General features: G+C 46.9%; 1 protein-coding gene across 1 annotated transcript in view; it reads right to left on the bottom strand.

Moving 5' to 3' along the window:
• The window catches only part of WDHD1 (WD repeat and HMG-box DNA binding protein 1), a 47425-nt gene that overhangs the window by 12450 nt on the left and 14198 nt on the right, over positions 1-20777 (bottom strand). Inside the window, exons 12-22 of the mRNA XM_018559409.1 lie at positions 19410-19597; positions 18748-18932; positions 17616-17857; positions 16267-16404; positions 13179-13335; positions 11874-11988; positions 9822-9953; positions 9330-9550; positions 6545-6696; positions 5283-5339; positions 5159-5202 (exon numbers count right to left, since the gene is read on the bottom strand). Of these exons, the coding sequence (XP_018414911.1) occupies positions 5159-5202; positions 5283-5339; positions 6545-6696; positions 9330-9550; positions 9822-9953; positions 11874-11988; positions 13179-13335; positions 16267-16404; positions 17616-17857; positions 18748-18932; positions 19410-19597 (1631 nt within the window). The remainder of the gene's footprint in view (positions 1-5158; positions 5203-5282; positions 5340-6544; positions 6697-9329; positions 9551-9821; positions 9954-11873; positions 11989-13178; positions 13336-16266; positions 16405-17615; positions 17858-18747; positions 18933-19409; positions 19598-20777) is intronic.

Here is a 20777-nt window from a genome sequence, read left to right as displayed (position 1 = left end):
CATTACCATTACTTTCATTACTTTTTTTTATCAGTACTCGTCGATACCGAATACGGATTCTGTTAGTCCCATTAAGAAAGCCGGGCACCATGTAATGACTCGCTTCCTGATTTCCTGGGAAGCCGGCTCCCTGCTAACTTGTCACCTGATACTGTAAGTCCCATTAAGGAAGCCCCGCGGCGTGTAACGACTCGCTGCCCGGCTTCCTGGTACCAGAAGTTCCGGTATCGGAGCAAGCATCGGGAGTATTTGAGCGAGTACTCGAGCCCGGCACAGATACCGATACAAATATCAGTGCATCCCTAGTTCATAGAAATGTAAAAAGGGTGACCCTCTCCCCTCCCCCCAATAAAAAGAGAGGTTCTAACCCCCAATCTATGCAAAATTAAATGAATAATATTGTCTTGAGTAACTGTTTTAATATCACCCTTCCAAGTTATCCTAAACCTAAAAAGCAAAAGGTGCTACTGACTTCTCTTGCCCCCCTCTGCACTTCATACAGCAAGTATATGACACATTAAGCTGTGCTGATTATATATCCAGACGTGCCATTTCCTACATCACGTTCAAATTTGCATCTATTTTTCTGCAGTGTTGCAATTGTCTCTGCTTTGTGCTTTCCAAACATATGAATTGATATTACACTCTTACAATCTCTTGTAAAGAAGCTCCTAAACTGGCATGGGGAAGGGAGGGACTGAGAGGCATCAAGCCAATCAGGTGTGGGGCATGAAAGCACGGCACATGCTGATAGGAAGAGAGAGTGAGCAAACAGTTGGCCTCATCATTCTGCTACTGCTCTTTGGCTGGGGGTGGAGAGAGGACACTACTGCATTCTTTAACTGAAGGGGTGTCATTAGCTGGCTGTGCAAATCTCAAGACTGGATGGACAGAAATACAAATAATATGGAAGGTAGAATAGGACCCTTTAACGCATCTCATCCATGCACAGAGCGTTTTGTCTGGAGTTCCGCTTTAAATGAGCATGCAGTAGATTAGAATAGATTATGACGCAGCAGTCTGTTGACAAGATTGCTCAGTGACATCTCTGACGTCTTCAAAATGAGATTGCTTTAGGTTGATAGCATGAGTCACTCTCCGTCTGACATCCCCCAGACTAATAAAATCAGGGATATTGTTTCCAGCAGCACAGAAATCAGCACACCAATATCCTTTCCAGGGAGCCCCTGCCATGGCGCTCCTAAGAGGCTCCCTAACAGCAGTGCATGGTTTCAGGATCTTCTCAAGAGCACGGTGATATCTACACACATCAGTGAGCACATTCAACCATGATCCTGGATGGAGAGCCATAAAAGGTCTACAGCCGCTGGAGCACTTTGTCACATAAAAATCATTTTAACTTTTAAACCTGTCCCTGCCTGTTCCTCTCACCAAACAGCTTAAAAACCATCATGTTCTTAAAGTTGAACTCCGGCCTTCCCTTCAGTCTTGCAGTTGTACCGACTCCTCCCCTGGACTGAAATTGCTTCCTCTGATATCACTGCACACTGCGAGCTCCTCTAATTTTCTGGCTGGAGTATGTCCAGCAGTATCTATCTCTTTCCTCCCCAGCCTGACTGTTCCTGCCCTTTCATTCATTTGATTTTAGTTCTTTCAGTCATGGAAGCTCAGAATTACATGTGGGCAATACCTAGGGGGGTCTGCCTGCAAACTCCCTACAAATAAAGTCTTACCTGGGTGTCGTCTGAGACCCTGCTCTGATTACCTGGGTGTCATCTGAGACCCTGCTCTGATTACCTGGGTGTCGTCTGAGACCCTGCTCTGATTACCTGGGTGTCGTCTGAGACCCTGCTCTGATTACCTGGGTGTCATCTGAGACCCTGCTCTGATTACCTGGGTGTCATCTGAGACCCTGCTTCAGACTACAGTCGGGGAGCCTGAGTAAGGGGCCCAGACTACAGTCGGGGAGCCTGAGTAAGGGGCCCAGACTACACCCGGGAAGCCTGAGTAAAGGGCCCAGACTACACCCGGGAAGCCTGAGTAAAGGGCCCAGACTACACCCGGGAAGCCTGAGTAAAGGGCCCAGACTACACCCGGGAAGCCTGAGTAAAGGGCCCAGACTACACCCGGGAAGCCTGAGTAAAGGGCCCAGACTACACCCGGGAAGCCTGAGTAAAGGGCCCAGACTACACCCGGGAAGCCTGAGTAAAGGGCCCAGACTACACCCGGGAAGCCTGAGTAAAGGGCCCAGACTACACCCGGGAAGCCTGAGTAAAGGGCCCAGACTACACCCGGGAAGCCTGAGTAAAGGGCCCAGACTACACCCGGGAAGCCTGAGTAAAGGGCCCAGACTACACCCGGGAAGCCTGAGTAAAGGGCCCAGACTACACCCGGGAAGCCTGAGTAAAGGGCCCAGACTACACCCGGGAAGCCTGAGTAAAGGGCCCAGACTACACCCGGGAAGCCTGAGTAAAGGGCCCAGACTACACCCGGGAAGCCTGAGTAAAGGGCCCAGACTACACCCGGGAAGCCTGAGTAAAGGGCCCAGACTACACCCGGGAAGCCTGAGTAAAGGGCCCAGACTACACCCGGGAAGCCTGAGTAAAGGGCCCAGACTACACCCGGGAAGCCTGAGTAAAGGGCCCAGACTACACCCGGGAAGCCTGAGTAAAGGGCCCAGACTACACCCGGGAAGCCTGAGTAAAGGGCCCAGACTACACCCGGGAAGCCTGAGTAAAGGGCCCAGACTACACCCGGGAAGCCTGAGTAAAGGGCCCAGACTACACCCGGGAAGCCTGAGTAAAGGGCCCAGACTACACCCGGGAAGCCTGAGTAAAGGGCCCAGACTACACCCGGGAAGCCTGAGTAAAGGGCCCAGACTACACCCGGGAAGCCTGAGTAAAGGGCCCAGACTACACCCGGGAAGCCTGAGTAAAGGGCCCAGACTACACCCGGGAAGCCTGAGTAAAGGGCCCAGACTACACCCGGGAAGCCTGAGTAAAGGGCCCAGACTACACCCGGGAAGCCTGAGTAAAGGGCCCAGACTACACCCGGGAAGCCTGAGTAAAGGGCCCAGACTACACCCGGGAAGCCTGAGTAAAGGGCCCAGACTACACCCGGGAAGCCTGAGTAAAGGGCCCAGACTACACCCGGGAAGCCTGAGTAAAGGGCCCAGACTACACCCGGGAAGCCTGAGTAAAGGGCCCAGACTACACCCGGGAAGCCTGAGTAAAGGGCCCAGACTACACCCGGGAAGCCTGAGTAAAGGGCCCAGACTACACCCGGGAAGCCTGAGTAAAGGGCCCAGACTACACCCGGGAAGCCTGAGTAAAGGGCCCAGACTACACCCGGGAAGCCTGAGTAAAGGGCCCAGACTACACCCGGGAAGCCTGAGTAAAGGGCCCAGACTACACCCGGGAAGCCTGAGTAAAGGGCCCAGACTACACCCGGGAAGCCTGAGTAAAGGGCCCAGACTACACCCGGGAAGCCTGAGTAAAGGGCCCAGACTACACCCGGGAAGCCTGAGTAAAGGGCCCAGACTACACCCGGGAAGCCTGAGTAAAGGGCCCAGACTACACCCGGGAAGCCTGAGTAAAGGGCCCAGACTACACCCGGGAAGCCTGAGTAAAGGGCCCAGACTACACCCGGGAAGCCTGAGTAAAGGGCCCAGACTACACCCGGGAAGCCTGAGTAAAGGGCCCAGACTACACCCGGGAAGCCTGAGTAAAGGGCCCAGACTACACCCGGGAAGCCTGAGTAAAGGGCCCAGACTACACCCGGGAAGCCTGAGTAAAGGGCCCAGACTACACCCGGGAAGCCTGAGTAAAGGGCCCAGACTACACCCGGGAAGCCTGAGTAAAGGGCCCAGACTACACCCGGGAAGCCTGAGTAAAGGGCCCAGACTACACCCGGGAAGCCTGAGTAAAGGGCCCAGACTACACCCGGGAAGCCTGAGTAAAGGGCCCAGACTACACCCGGGAAGCCTGAGTAAAGGGCCCAGACTACACCCGGGAAGCCTGAGTAAAGGGCCCAGACTACACCCGGGAAGCCTGAGTAAAGGGCCCAGACTACACCCGGGAAGCCTGAGTAAAGGGCCCAGACTACACCCGGGAAGCCTGAGTAAAGGGCCCAGACTACACCCGGGAAGCCTGAGTAAAGGGCCCAGACTACACCCGGGAAGCCTGAGTAAAGGGCCCAGACTACACCCGGGAAGCCTGAGTAAAGGGCCCAGACTACACCCGGGAAGCCTGAGTAAAGGGCCCAGACTACACCCGGGAAGCCTGAGTAAAGGGCCCAGACTACACCCGGGAAGCCTGAGTAAAGGGCCCAGACTACACCCGGGAAGCCTGAGTAAAGGGCCCAGACTACACCCGGGAAGCCTGAGTAAAGGGCCCAGACTACACCCGGGAAGCCTGAGTAAAGGGCCCAGACTACACCCGGGAAGCCTGAGTAAAGGGCCCAGACTACACCCGGGAAGCCTGAGTAAAGGGCCCAGACTACACCCGGGAAGCCTGAGTAAAGGGCCCAGACTACACCCGGGAAGCCTGAGTAAAGGGCCCAGACTACACCCGGGAAGCCTGAGTAAAGGGCCCAGACTACACCCGGGAAGCCTGAGTAAAGGGCCCAGACTACACCCGGGAAGCCTGAGTAAAGGGCCCAGACTACACCCGGGAAGCCTGAGTAAAGGGCCCAGACTACACCCGGGAAGCCTGAGTAAAGGGCCCAGACTACACCCGGGAAGCCTGAGTAAAGGGCCCAGACTACACCCGGGAAGCCTGAGTAAAGGGCCCAGACTACACCCGGGAAGCCTGAGTAAAGGGCCCAGACTACACCCGGGAAGCCTGAGTAAAGGGCCCAGACTACACCCGGGAAGCCTGAGTAAAGGGCCCAGACTACACCCGGGAAGCCTGAGTAAAGGGCCCAGACTACACCCGGGAAGCCTGAGTAAAGGGCCCAGACTACACCCGGGAAGCCTGAGTAAAGGGCCCAGACTACACCCGGGAAGCCTGAGTAAAGGGCCCAGACTACACCCGGGGAGCCTGAGTAAGGGGCCCAGACTACACCCGGGGAGCCTGAGTAAGGGGCCTAGACTAAAAAGTGTTACCCTCTGTACACATTTAGTTCAATCATACTAAAAACAGACTGAAATGTAAAAATAAAGATCCAATACAGAAATACAAATAATAGGAAACAGTACCTTGAAGGGGTTCACCCTGCCTTGATTGCTGGACACGATCGCACCTACAGAGAGATGGAGTGTTACACACAGACAGCACATGTGATTGGGTAAAAATGTGAAAAAGCTTATAGAAAACACTTACCGGATTTTGCACTCGGCTGCTCCGGTGAAGTAACATTTTTGGCAAATGGATTCATTGCTGTGAAGGAGAACACACAGATTATTTTGGCTGGGGAAAAAAAATGTCATTGCATAAAAATAGTACCGTATGACTCAAATCACCTTTATTTGCTAAAAAATAAAAAGTTAACTTTTTCTTTTTTAATCTGTTATTCAGCGGTGATGTGACCACACAACCTCTATTGCTGGGATTTGTTGTGCTCCTCTATAGCTGGTGATATTCTGCATTGCGCTGTATAATGAACTATTCCTGGGATTTGTAGTCCTCTATAGCCGGTGCCATTCTGCATTGATTGCTGTATAATTTTAAACTTTCCATTTCACTATATTGCACACCACACTTTTTTTTTTTATTTCCACCGCTCCAAAGCTGGCTCCTGTGATGGACTACAACCTCAAAACAAACTAGTAGTCCATCACTGGAGCCATTTTTAAAAATGTATTTTATTGTTTATCCGATTAACCGATTAATCGAACATAATAATCGGCTAACTAATCGATTTTGAAAATAATCGTTAGCTGCAGCTCTAATTGACATCCCTCTTCCCTTTAGCTGGGGGCTTTGGGGGTAAGCCAGTTTAGGGAAGTTGCTGTGTACTACATCACATACAGAGGAGATGTTCCCCGTCTGTGAGCTCTGCGTTCCAGTTTTGATAGCGTGGCTCATGCTGGGAGTCACTGCCAATCAGCACAGCAGAGCCGGGCGAGGGACATGGCGGGGAAACTGTGGACGGGAGATACAGGCACGCCATGCATTGGTACATCACCCTGCATCACAGAGATATAGACTGACCACACCAGCACAGATCTGCTTCTGTCCTTGGCATGGTCAGACTCAGAATGAAAGAGGGAAGATGAGGAACCGGCAGGATCACCAAGAATTTCTAAGCAATTGCAGCACTTAAAAAGCACGGGCTTCCAAAAAACATTATATTGCAACAGCACAGAAGGGGGACTGGCAGGATCACCAGGTATTTCTCACAGACAAAGATATCAGGCTACATTTTCAAACATAGACACACAAACACATAGTGTACATGTAATTTATTTTGGGGTAACATACACTTTAAATAGCCTTGCAAAGAATCTACAATAGAGAAACATTTGCAATTCAGTTTTCTCAGAACCTTGCAAGTTAGAGGAGACCTGAAGGAAATGGATCTTATTGCACCAAAACCGAAGCATCACATTGGCGGATTATTAGCGTCATTCCCAGCCACAGACCTGCTCTGCCAAGTCTGGGTATTTCAGGAGCTTCCTCCGGCTCCACTTCCTCTTCTCCATCCTCGCCATTCATTTCCACGTCTTGCTCTTCTTCTTCTGCTTCTGCTTGTTTCGGACGTGACTCGCCCCACTCCGTGGTCGTGCGGCTGTATCTGAGAGGATAAAGCATATGGAGACAATATGCTTATAATACTATACATTTTAAAGCTTCGAAGAAAGATCTAAAACTGAACGTTGGGCTAAACAAATGTTTCACTAATACAAGAGCCATGTGACCTCTTACTTGAATCTGGGTGCACTTTGGTTCTTTGCGATGTGAGCAGTAATCTAAAATGAAATTAATCCTGCACTTTGCCGCTGTGGAGGAACTTCCTGTAATAAAGACCGATCCCTACTGCTCTCTCTGCTTGTGCAGAATGACTGGTCTTGTCCACGCCCTCTCCTGTAATAAACACTGGTCACTGCTGATGCTGATCTCTCCACTTGTGTAGGGTGACTGGTCTCGTCTCCACCCCCTCCTGTAATAATGACCGGTCACTGCTTCTCTCTCTCCTTGTGCAGAATGACTGGTCTCATCTCCGCCCCATCATGAAGTTTTCTACAGTCTCCTGGGACTCCTCCCACAGCTCTGCTCTCTGCACAGGCCATGTATAGCACAGTGATGACATCACTGCTACTTTTACACTGGCTTCCAATCACTCAAAGGATAAACATTCAAAATATTAACAACCACTTACAACACCATCCACAACTCTGTGCCTGGCTAGATCTCAAACCTTGTCTCAAAGTATCACCCTAACCATCCCCTCCTCCCAAGACCTCCTGCTCTCTAGCTCCCTCATTAACTCCTCCCATGCTCGCCTCCAGGACTTCCCTAGAGTCTCTCCCATCCTCTGGAACTCTTTACCCCAACCTGTCCGGCTATCTTCCCCTCTGACTACCTTTAGGCGATCTCTAAATACTCATCTCTTCAGGGAAGCCTATCCCACCTCAACCATCACATTCTCATACTATTCATCCCCACACAGCTCCCTCCTCATGTAGCACTTCCGCCTCCCTTTTAGATTGTAAGCTCTCAGGGGCAGGGCCCTCCTTACCATCTTGTCTGGAATTGTATTGTGATTGTAATGCCTGCCTTATACTGTAAAGTGCTGTGCAAACGGCTGGCGCTATATAAATTAGATTTAATAGACTAAAAGAAAACGTGAAAATGAAAACACTGACACAACTGCTTTCATTGGAGATCATTTAAATAGCCTTAACTAAATACAGATTACCGCTAATCTTCAATTTACTGAAAGCAGAGGCTGCTGGACGTAATGGATGCGCCACATCTAAGTGATCTGAGGATTACACTGTTTCTTTTTTAGTGGAATTACATTAACAGCCTAATCTGATCAAATGTATATGTGGATTCTAGCACATGGAGATTTACTGATACCACAAACTAAAGGGTGGTTAATTGGAGAGGCGCGAGAGCAGCAGTTCTGTAAAACGCAACTGCATGGAACCCCCGAGCGCATATATTTATCACTGTGGAGGAGGGAGAGTGGTCAGTGCAATGAAGACCGAAGCCATGAAACAACAGCTTCAGCGAACAGATTTCCCTGTTCACAAGGGCATGCATGCTCGTGCAGAGTCCTACTCCCAGGAGGGACAGGTGCAGCTGCCTGTACATACCTATGGGAGGATGCAACTACACACCGACCCATACTTGGAAGCAGACTGCCATTACATGCTGCACCTGTCCCTCCCGGGAGCAGGTCTCTGCTCAGGTGTGCAAGCTGTATAATTGTGCACACACCCATGTGAATGAAGACTAACGGTGCCCAAACACTGTACGATTATCGTACAAGAATAGCGGGAAATCCCGCGATCATACGATAATCGCAAAGTGTATGGAAGGCGTGCGACCGTTTCTACTGTAGGGTCGCATGTCTTCCGTCGAACAAGCATGCTGGAAAACCCGCCGAGAATTGTAAGATTTTCGGCGGGTTAGTGGCGTGCTTGTTCGACAACTGCCGAATGGGCGCACATGCACACTGCCCGTTCAGCATTGCAGTCATCGGAAGCCGCCCCTCAGGGGGGCGGGCTTGCGATGATCGCAAGTATGATCTGCCTGTCCAAGATGGGCAGAGCGTACGTTTTTTTATTACTTCACAACCCTCACAAGACAAAAGTCTTGCAAGGGTTGTTAGTGTATGGCCACCTTAAGGCTCTGTTATTTAAAGCTAAACCTCAGGCTTACCCTTTCACAGTTGCACCGGCAGCTCCTCTCCTGTACTGAAATTGCTTACTCTGATTTCACCGCACATTGTGAGCCCTTTTAGAAGGTGCAGCCTGTCAGGCAGAGCCCAACTCATTTCCTGGCTAGAGGACTTCCAGCATCACCTAGCCTTTCCTCCCCAACCTGACCGTCCCTGTCCCCCATCCCTTTTGTTCATTGGATTTCCAGTTCTTTCAGTTATGGAGGCTCAGCATCACAAAGCTCAGCTTCCTGTTTTCAAGAGGTCATGTGCAGCACCCTGCTGATCCCTGACTCCAGCCAGTGGCGTCACAAGGGGGGTGCGGCCCGCACTCGGGTGACACCATTGGAGGGGTGACACCAAAATGACAGTCATTTTGATGTCAGCCCCCTCTGAAAAGTCAGGCCTGCTTTCAACCTGCTTATAGATCTGGATGCTAGACTGAGGACAAGTTCACTTTAAATCCCTTTGTATCGAGGCAGCCTTAGATAAAACTGCATTCGCTGCTCTGCAATTGAAAGCAAGGCTAGACCAATTACCCAGCATTCAGCTGGCTGCGGAAATCTTCCTCTTCTTCGCTCTCCTGCTCCTGTGCGGATGCCAGCTCGGCCGCCTTCTCCAGGGCCAGCTCACTGAGCCGCTGGGCTAAGATTAGTCTCTTGGAGCGCGAGGCGTATTTAATGGCCAGGTTCACCACGTTCTGAGTCATGAACTCCGCCAGTTCCATGCAGCGGAATTCACGCTCCAGTTTGCAGGACAACTGCGGGATAAGAAGAAGGCAGAGACAAGATGTTTAACCCGACATGTGTGCCAAACTGAACAACAACAAAAAGATTGCGCTGTGAGGTCAAAGTACATGCAGACCACTGGGCACGTCCATCAGAAACAGTTTCCTATTACACACAGGCGTGGTTGTGGAGGAGAGAGCAGAAGAAAAAAAAAAAAAAAAGGCAAAAACATTTTTCCTGAAGTTCCACTGTAAATGCAATTCAAAACACATCAGTATGGAGGGAAAACGGAGTTCAACTTACCGCAAACATTTTCATTAACAGTTCTTGCTGCTCCTTCTGAACTTCCATCTTGGCATTTTCATCACATTCGTATCCATTCTTAGACAAATAGTCAAAGCAATTGGTGAAGATCTGTGACCTCCAGTATTGCTCCTGGGTGGGAAAAGAGATGAATAAGAGGTTGATAAAAGGGATGAATTGCCCTTTTGTAATAACTTAATACAAATTTGAACAAAAAAAAAAAAAAAGCAGATCACCAGCGCTCAGTAATAAAGTTGAATATGTCCCTTTTAATTGGACAAAGAAAGGCTTTTCTGATCACTGTGACGTCTTTGTCCAATTAAAAAGGGACATATTCGACTTTATTACCGAGTGCTGGTGATCTGCTTTTTTGTTCTGTGTTTGCACGGCGCCATCCGTGGTTATCACTACGAGCACCATCTTTCTTGTTGGCATGGAGTGCTGCAAGGTGTGCGGAGGGCTCCCCCATCGATTTACATTAATACAAAGCTGTTCATTTCATGTCAGTTCTGTAAATGACTAAAAAAATGCAGCAGGCATCCCCAGCATCTCTCTTGCTGATATAATCCCTGCTAACCAGCTGTGAGCTAAGGATCCGAGGATGCCTTCTTTTAAACTACTCCATACACCTAGAGCACAAAGTCTCTAGTAGATGTATCCTGACAGCTACCTGTAACCATTTTTTTGTAGTTTTAGATACAGTATGAAAGGTTTTGAACCTCTTTCAGGTTTTCATCACTGGCTGTGTCTCTGGTGGGAAGTTTTACCTTTTCTATTTATCCAGATAGTGATGAGGAATCCAAAAATTACACAGTTGTCACTAGAACAGGAGTAGAGAAAAACCTCTAACGGGGGACACCTGTTTCTGTAACAACCAAGAGGGGTTTTCCCTCTCGTTGGATAGATTACCAATCACTTCATGTTGTGTCTACAAGACAGGAAATTAAGGAAAAGTGCAATGGGATACAAACGGTGCAAAAAAAACAAAACTGACCGGGGTTCTAACCATTCCCTGTACTACCCAACACTAAAGAGGAAATACTTCTGGCTATACATATAACTCTTACAAAGTCTTATTTTCTCAGGTACTGTCCAAGCATGACGACATGACACCTGCTGAAGCATGCCTGTGTTGGTAAATTCATAAATATTAAATAGCAGATGGCAGAGTATATCGGTCATGAGCGTGCCAACCAATGAAGAAGATTGAGAAAACACTGAGGGTCAGGAAAAATGGCCTCTGCTATGGTGGCAGGAGGGACATGCTTAGTGCTGGTTTGTTACACTCAAGTTATGTTTCAAAATAAGTTGAAACAGGCTGTATACAATCTTATTCCAACAGAGCTTACATAATACAGGCTGGATGACTCGATCCTCTCTATGGATTGTTATGTTGTTCTGCAGCCTTCCCCTCTCTCCCAGTCAAAAGGTGACCAAGGTCAAAAGCTATCACAGCAAACAGCAAAGTCCATCAGTATGTCAGCCTTGTGACGGACATAATGTGTGCAGAGCTACAGTTGGAACTTAAACTTTTTCCAAATACAACGCATAGCTGTGGCCATAATATCAAAGCTTGTAAAAGTTTCAGCAGAGGAAAGGCATAGATCAGGGTATACATAGATCAGCGCCCCTCTGATGACTGATGTAAGCTACAGCTGTGGCATTGTCCGATTGATCTCGGACCGCATGACCAGTGAGAAAATTGGGTCCATTGAGGCAATGACGGACAACTCTTCATAACTCCCGGATGTTGATTGGAACCTTCAATTCTTCTTGAGACCAACAACCCTGGCCAGACAGAGGGCCCAGAGCTCTGACAGACAGAGGGCACTATGACTGACATACGGTGTGCATAGCTGTATAGTGGGTACACAAGCTTCACTGGGTAAAACACACAGCTCCAGCCATTATGTGTTGTCCTTTAGCAATCCCCTGAGGTTTTTCTATCATTAGTCTACACAATTCCTCCCATACAGATCCCTTTGGCTATGAAGCCTTTGTCACAAAGTCCCCTGAAAATGCCATTGTATGCTTTTAGTTGTCATGACTTACCTCCATCTGCCCTTTTTCTGTTGTGATCTGACAATAAGGAAGCTTGAAAGGTAGAATAGCCATTGCAGGGCGAGGAAGAGTAGGGGGGAATCTTGAACCTTTGCATGGAATACACCTTTATATAAACAAACAACAACGCTATGCATTAAACATCAGCATGAGGTTTGCAACTCATGGTGTTGCAATAGATCAAACATGGAGTTTTAGTGACACTAAACTCAGGAGTTAAATCTTAAAAATGTATTTCAGGTACCTTAACTATTAATAAAAATGTATCTTATTTGTGTATCACTCGGCTGTAGATCCTCCAATCATCTCTGAATTGGTGCTGACACTGTCCTTCCTTCTGGAGGGGGGCTACCTTTGTTCCCCATGGTCCCTGGGTGTGTTGTAAAGTAGTCACCGCTCCAAGCTCGCTCCCGGGATTGACTACAATCTCATGTTTAGTATAATAATTTGTATTGAGATTGTAGTCTATGATTAGTGTGAGCTTGGAGCGGCGACTACATTACAACACACACAGTGACCATGGGGAACAAGAGTAGCCACCCTCCAGAAGGAAGGACAGCGTCACCACCAATTCAGAGAGGATTGGAGGATCTACATGAGATGAGAGGATCTACATGAGAGGATTGGAGGATCTACAGGATCTACGAGTGATACACAAATAAGATACATTGTTGTTAATAATGAAATCCTAAACAAGTACTTTAACTCCTGATTACCGGGTATTCGCATTGGACGGGTCTTTTCTGCCCGTGCGTGCCCGCTAGGGGGCGCGTGCGAGCAGAAAAAAATTGCCGTCTGGAGACGGCAACCCGCAGATGCTGCAGTGCCGTCCGTCCGTCCGTTTTTTTTACTACGGGCGGACGGCAAGAGGTTAAAAATGAATTCCAGTCATTCCACTAGTGGAGAAGCATGCCACCTAGAGTACAAGACGAGGTATTACACTCCAACTAAAAATCAGCATTTCTTTATTTTGTGTAAATGGCATGTAGGTGTCATTTAGTGCTGGCAGGTAACATTTCAATACAAGAAATATTCTAGGCACCTAAAACATAAAAATTAGCCACATCTGTTTGCATTCAGAAATGTCCATACGCAATTTTTAAATCAGTTTCTACCCAAAAAATAATGGATGCTTGGAACAGACTTCCAGCAGGGGTAGCGAGCTAATCAAAATTAGGTGAACATAAAGTAGAGTTTCACTCAATTTGTTTTCTCTGTGTCATGGCTTTCTCTATGGCTGCATTTGGCTCCTCGGATGAGGGGAAAAACTTTATTAACTTTATTGGCTTTACTGACCTGAGCTGCTGCGGATTCTCATGCAGACCCACCACCCAGTAGTGATCGGACTTTCCTTTGCAGTGTTCCCGGGTGTTACACACTGGTGTCCAGGTGTCCCCCAAACCTCTGTTCAGCAGCCTCACCACGCCCTCTGAATCCACATAACACGGGCTACCTAAACAAGAAACAGAACAAAGAAATAGCCAAATAACCTTAACACAAGCAGCAGCAACAGTACTCCTCTTTAATAGAGACCGGGATAGTTTGGTGCCACTTTAACTTCAGTCACCTAGAAACTGAGATGGTCATGTGACAGGTTGCCTTTTGTTGTAACACACAACAAAAGGCAACCTGTCACATGAGCGAGGAAGAAATATTTTCTGATCCTAAGGCTTCTCCTATCCCGTAATCCAAAAGAAGCAATCTACTGATGTTGTGATGTTTCCTTTATTCTAATATGGCTGCTAACACAGCAGCCATATTAGAATAAAGGAAACATCACAACATCAGTAGATTGCTTCTTTTGGATTACGGGATAGGAGAAGCCTTAGGATCAGAAAATATATTTCTTCCTCGCTATAGCATGGCTGTTGCTGCAAGCTGGGAGGCGTCATGTGAGCGCTCACCAACCAATCAATGGCTCTGCCTTAGCAAACCGTCTAGCTGACGCCAACGCTCACGTTGCTCTTCAGTAACATCTGCGATGTATGGACCTCTGTGCCCATGTGAACGAGCCCTTACTGTATATAAAGAACAGTGATGTGCTTTACAAAAGGGGCTTGGTGCTCTGCCTGCTTCAGGACTCCAAAGCTGGCATAGTGCAATTAAAAGGAGAACCATGGGGTTAAGTCTTTTCCCCATAGTTCTCCTTAGGGTAACGGGAGGACACAAACTAGCGTTCTCCCGTCACCCTTGGCTCAGTATACCGTGAGCTGTAGCCCGCTTTACACTTTAGGTGAGTGAAAAGCACCCCCCTCATACTTCTCCTTTAAAAGGCGACTAACATGACCGGTCAAAGTCAAAGGTGACCGACTCTCCTCCATTCACAGAGCTACCACAGAGAAATCCCTGTGAGGTTGCACAGGCTCAATACCACAGCATGCATTTTATAAATGGCCCACAAAACGCAGGCTGTGGTAATGAGTGATACAATATGCTTTCCGTAATAAGTAGAAGCTTTTGTGACTATCCCAGGACAATAACACAGCACAGCACACCACAGAGAAGAGGTAAAACAAGCAGACGATGACAGCTTCCCAGCATGAGATCTGTAGGAATCCCTTTTGATTGTCCATTGCTGTGACAAATACGGAGGCGCAGGCTCGTCTGTCCCTGTGTTTCCATGCCAGTATTGCACAATAGCAGTCAAAATGTTTTCATAGAGACCCATATCCACTTGCAGATTTACTGCAAGCTGTTACATTAAGTACATTAAGTTAATTATCCAAAACATAACCATAAGCCAATGAAACAAAACCGGAAGCCAATATTATTTTGCCACCTTGTGGTGATTGGGTGAAATGCACTTAAATGCTGAGGCCAAGCAATAGCGAGGGCCCATGCTAATTATCTTTATCTTACAATCACTTATGTGGCTTTACATGAAATGCTGTTCCACAATAATGACCATTATATGCAGGAGCATGGTCAGCATTCATGCTGATGGACTGCTCAGGCACAGAGAGCCATGCAAAGAATCCATTGCTTTTAATTACAGCAGACTGGTGGGCTTTGGCTGAGAAAGAACAGTAATGCTCAATCACTGTGCAGCATTACTAAACAGAGAGCAGATCCTCCATATGTTGATAAGTGTGACTGCACCCATGTGCAAAATACATTTCAGTGTGCAGCGTGTGGTAGGGAGACCAGCCATTCGACTAGTCCAAAAAGGTAGGCAACCTTGGCTCTCCAGCTGTGCTGAAACTACAAATCCCATAATGCTTCTGCCTCTGGGAGCCATGCCTGTGGCTTGCAATGCCTTTTGGGATTTGTAGTTTCAGCACAGCTGGAGAGCCAAGGTTGCCTACCCCTGGAATAGTCAATGGCAGAGACTCAGCAACCAATAAAGAGTCTGGTACTGGACTGTGTGAATGGCAAGGGGTGTGGCTAACAACAAAGCAGTAATTAAGTCTTATGTGAACAGTGCCCCTAAATGGACTACTAGGGTGCATTGATGGCATTTAAAAAGGCATTACCAAGACATTTTGGTGCCTCTTCTTCAGTTATATAATTATTATTTTTTTACAAATAGAGTTCATCTACTTCCTGGTCCATTTCTGGCACAAATGATGTAATCTGTGCCCAAGCGTTGCATCCTGGGAAGGTGACATCAGCAGAGCATTGCTGGGAAATCTCATCTGTAATCTCATGAGACCTCATGGAAAGGCATTTTCCTCCCCTGAGATGATGTGCTCGGTCACATGTCCTAGTCACATGTGCCAGAGTTCCAGGAAGTAAAGGGAGATCTAGTAACCTGCCCTTAGTAAACATGGCCACTGTCAGGAGAATGGGGAGGAAAAGAAAAATAAGGTATGCAAAGAATACAAAGCCGGCAATTATCTAGAAGTATGCGATTGTAGATTGTCATCACTAAACATTTATAAAAAGGTGTGTTTGTTGTCTGGTTTTTTTTTTTTTTTTTAAGATAACTGTAAAGTTCCTCTTTAAGAGACATTCTAAAATGAGACTTGCCTCCTTCATTTTATTGGGCATGTGCATGGACAGGATTTGTTCTTACAGCAAATCTGCACTAGAAATTATAAAAAGATGGCGCCAGCTTTGGCTGCAGGGAGGGTTGTGCAATCCTGCGGTGCTATAAACAGTAAGACAAACAATCCTTTTAAACTGGACTGGCATATGAGGGATCTGCCATGATATCTGGGACTTGGCATGAGGGATCTGCCATGATATCTGGGACTTGGCATGAGGGATCTGCCATGATATCTGGGACTTGGCATGAGGGATCTTAACTTTTTTAACCAGTGAACTGCTGAGTTTACTTCCATTTTAAAGTTCACGTTTCTGACCATGTCTAGTGCTCATCTTGAAGCTTGTTTAAGGTATTTATTGTATACGCTTGATATTCATGCGTTGAAGTTATTCTTACCTTCTGCACTGAAGCCGAGCCAGGACAGGTAACTTTTCCTCGACAAGGGCAGAGGGTCACCGTGCAACACCTGCTTCCTTTTCTTACCAAGCTCCAGAAGCTGCACGCCAAGGCACTGCTCTCCATCAAATCCCGTACCTAGACAGTAACAGATGACATGGTCACACATCTCCCACCATCTGGGCAATACCACCTACTTCAGAGATCTAGATTGGATGTTAAAATTAGACAGTTCAGCCAACATCATTTGAGACCCTTGGTCACTTTTCTGAAATTATCAAGCACAATAAACAAGCCCTGCAGCTGCTAAAATCCGTTGAGAAAACCAAAATGATACCACACACCCTACAACCACGTAAAGTATAATTAAAAGGAGGACTATGGGGTTAAGGCTTTTCCCCATAGTTCTACTTAGGGTAACGGGAGGACACAAACTAGCGTCCTCCCGCCACCCTGGGCTCAGTATACCGCGAGCTGCTGCTCGCGGTATACTGAGACGAGGCAGCTGAAGCGGATCCCGACAATTATCTGGATCCACTGCCCGCCCCCAGCCTGTCACTGGAAAAAAAAGGAATAGCAACAGACTGATGGGGTCATGCCTCTGCTCTCTCCTCCTGTCTATATGTAAATGAAAAACACCCGATTGGCTTCAAGTCCCACTGCTACCTCACTTAAGGTAATCAATGCTGTACAGGGAATTGGCTCCTATCTAAATGGACCCTGTATTTATGCAAGAGAGGGACCTTAGATTGTAAGGTTCTTGCCGACAGGGCCTGATGGGAATGTGCAACTATCTAAAGCGCTGCGTAAATTATCGGTGCTATATAAATACCTGTAATAAATAAAATAAATAATACATAACGTGAATTATTGGAGTGTTTACATTTCTGCCTGGGGAGCAACTTTAAAGCTGAACTCTGTGGAAAAGAAAATAACCTTATACAGTGGGGCTGCTATTGTTGTTGCAATGTTTTACATTATATTGTTCTATCTATTGATTCCAGGTAGTAGGTGTGCTGCCATAGTAGCCTATATATTACAGGCCTTTGGTATGTTCCGCTGTCTGTAGTTAGTAAAGTCCCTGCTACCTTATGCCTGCCCAGTCTAGTTTCTCTGAGATTGCAGTGTCAGGTTATAGGAAAGTAATTGTTTTCTTACACTTAAAAGTAGAAAAACATAAAACATAGTAAAACTATGTAGGATTCAACTTCTGTGCATCATTGAAGAGTTATGTTGTCTGTGGAATCTGCTGTGTCAGCAGGTTGTCATACTGCCCAGGAAGACTGAGATCTAAGATAGCACGCCATTGCATAAAGTGGCATTAGAAATAGAATAGATGATGCACCAACCTCTATGGTAGACTACGAGCAGCTGCTCCCCATGTCCCGACATGCACACCACAGGCCCCTGAAGACTGAAGATCTCCTTCTGAACTCCACCGACGCTAAAGATGCGAAGCAGCAAGGCACTAGTAGCGCAGGCCATCCAGCCCAGGCCAAAACAGACAGCCTGGATGTCTTCCCCTTTGGGCATGTCCACCATCCAGTCTTTGCTGGTGTCCCAGGAGCTGAAGTGCAGGCATTGGAGTTTACTGTGTGTGGAGGGGAAAAGGTTCACAATTAGTCCTGGTAGACATCAGTGGTTCACAGTACAGACCTGTACTAAAGAATGAGCGTCGCTATAACATGACGTTTTCTGAAGGAGAAGTCAGTAATAAATAGATTATATATTTTAGATCTGTGGTTCTCAACTGGTGGGTCGCGACCCCACATTCAGCGGGTCGCCGCATGCCTTGTAGTGCACTAGGTGAGAGGCTCCTCTGCCTCCCCTTAGCGCAGAACTGTCAGTTCTCGTGACGAGCAGCCATTCAAAATATACTGCTCAGCACCGAGTGTCAGCTTGAGGTGGGGTGGGGCTGTGGCTGCGAGGGAGCTCCATCCATACATGCATTCAAAACAGCTCTCTTGCTTGACCGGAGTGATGTCACATTCTGGCTCCCTACACCTCTACAAGCAATGCGCTTATCGATGGAGCTCCGTCACAGCACAAAAGCCCACAATGAACCCCTAATATTTTTTTGAGAGTGTGAATGTCTGCGATTGTGTCTGTGGTTGTGTCTTGTCAGTGTTTTAATCACAAACTACCATGCAATCGCACCTACTGTTTGTTCTGGTGTGGGTGGTGCTTTGAAATGCTATTAGTTTGAATGACACCCCAAACACACCTCCTGCCCATAGTTTTATCATTTGAAATGGAACATGCAGTACCGTAATGCCGTGTATTCCAGTGTGGTGTGACTTGGGTCTCGACTTAATGACCAAGGACAAATGTGGGTCCTGAGGTTTTACAGGTTGAGAACCGCTGTCTTAGATGGACCTACTTGATGTTCGTAATAGCAGAATGGTATCAAAAAAAAATATGAATGTGCAGCACTGGGGCTTTGGCTGAGCTCACTCCTTTACCTGGGTGTCGTGCACTTACCTTGACAGTTCATCGGTGCCCTCACAAGCCAGTAGTACGGCCTCCTGGGACATATCTGCTATAGTATGGTTCAAGGTGTTGGTGAGGTGGATGGCGTGATGTATGGAGGTGTCATGAAATTCCACATCTATGGCATTGTCCTGTTCGTCATTATAACAGCGAATCACTCCAATGGAATTCCACATCTGAGAGGGAAAACCAACTGTAAATATATAACTAAAAGCAGGATTCCGGCCAGAAATAAACACAATGAAAAGAGAAAGCCCATTAAAAGATACAATTACAAAACCAACTTTTACTACAATATGCACAAGAGATTTCTTTTCTGCCACTAGATGCCCTAGGTCTCATGGCCAGCATCGTTCAAGCCCACTTCCCCAGTGCCCAGGTCGTCCTGGAACACGTCAGGGACCCAATGTATTCAAGTCATTACATAAGCAGGGCAGCCAGACAAATAGCATTTTTTCAGAATTGTATTTGGAGGTCTCAGCACACAAATACAAGACTGAAGAATGGCAAGGAAAGGAACTCCATACACATGCCTATACATGAAAGCATACCAGCCGTGTGTGCAGATTCTAGAGTATCACATAACAGGATCTGATATATCTTTGTCGTACATTGCCACTCTTGCGCCTTCCTCTATGGAAGGTGACACTCACCATAAAGCGATGCATAAGATGCGCTGGGGTGGAGCCCGGTTGGAAAGGTTTTTGTGGTGGTGTTGGTATCGGCCCACTATAAACAGGCTTTGAAGGGAAAGATGGAATTGGCTCGGCAGTGGTAGAGCGGTCATCCTCATCGACCACATTCAGCTTTTCCACATCACCAGACTTTAGAGATGGGACATCTAGAGCAAGCAAGTTTAAAAGGAAAATCTGTATGGCATACATGATATAAAAGATGATACAAGTGGAAAGCAATCATTGATAAAGTAGCAGTATGGCCTTCTTACACTAATTGTGTGTGTGTGTGTGTGTAATAAATATATATATACACACACACACACACACACACATTTTTAAGGCACATCTTTGTGCTCTACTAATGTGTTCAACACTATTTATGAATGGGGGAAAAAAAAAACGTGTTATCTTCAATTCCAATTACCTTTTTTTTTAGGTCTGCAACTGCATGGCTCCTCTTACATCATTACTGCCGACAGGTATTGCCCTTAATCAGGGCTTATTCATAGGGTCATCATTATCCCCAACATTAAAGACCTGATTCAGGGTGAAATGCATCAGTGGAGGAGTGATGTCTGGCAGGTGTAATGATGTAAGGGGAGCCATGCAATGGTTTTAATAAAGTTTATTGAAACTGAATTTTTTTAAAAAACACAGCAGTATGTGGCTTGAATGTTTGTTTTTGATTGCAGGAGGGGGAACCCATACTGGGCTGTGCGATCCCGTGACCAGTGGGTGCATAAAATTCCCCTTAAGCGGTACAACTTGGAAAGAATTGCATGGAAGAGCAGAAGGGAAAAGTCATGCTACTCTCATGCCTCCCCCTTCAAATCACGGGGTTCCCTCTGCTGCATTTAGCAGAAAGAATTCTGTAGGACAACTTAGGCTCCACATCACTGGCCTGCAGATATATGTATACATGTGTGTTATGCGGACCATAAATACATCCACTGGTGTGAACAGGCACTTATTCTGGTCACAACTTCAAAAATGTGGCTAACCCCTCATGTTCCGTCTCGGAAATAAAAAAACAAAACAAAAAGCAATAAAAACTTGGCTATTTATAGACTAAGAAGTATTATAGTATATTGTTTTTAAGTTCTGTACAACATTGTCAATTTTAAAATGTTTAACTTTATTTTAACCACTTCAAGACCAGGTGTTTAGACCCCCTTCCTGGCCAGGCCATTTTTCAGTATTCAGCGCTGCAGTCCTTTGACTGACGTTTATTCCGTCATGCAACGCTGTACTGAAATGAATTTTATACCATTTTTTGGGGACAGATAGGGCTTTATTTTGGGGGTATTTAATCACCACTGGGGTTTTTATTTTTTATTATAATTA

The sequence above is a fragment of the Nanorana parkeri genome, unplaced genomic scaffold (genome assembly GCF_000935625.1).
Source record: "Nanorana parkeri isolate BGI_ZX_2015 unplaced genomic scaffold, ASM93562v1 scaffold392, whole genome shotgun sequence".
NCBI lineage: Eukaryota > Metazoa > Chordata > Amphibia > Anura > Dicroglossidae > Nanorana > Nanorana parkeri.
Note: the sequence above shows the minus strand (reverse complement) of the source record. Positions and strands in the feature narration are given on the sequence as shown.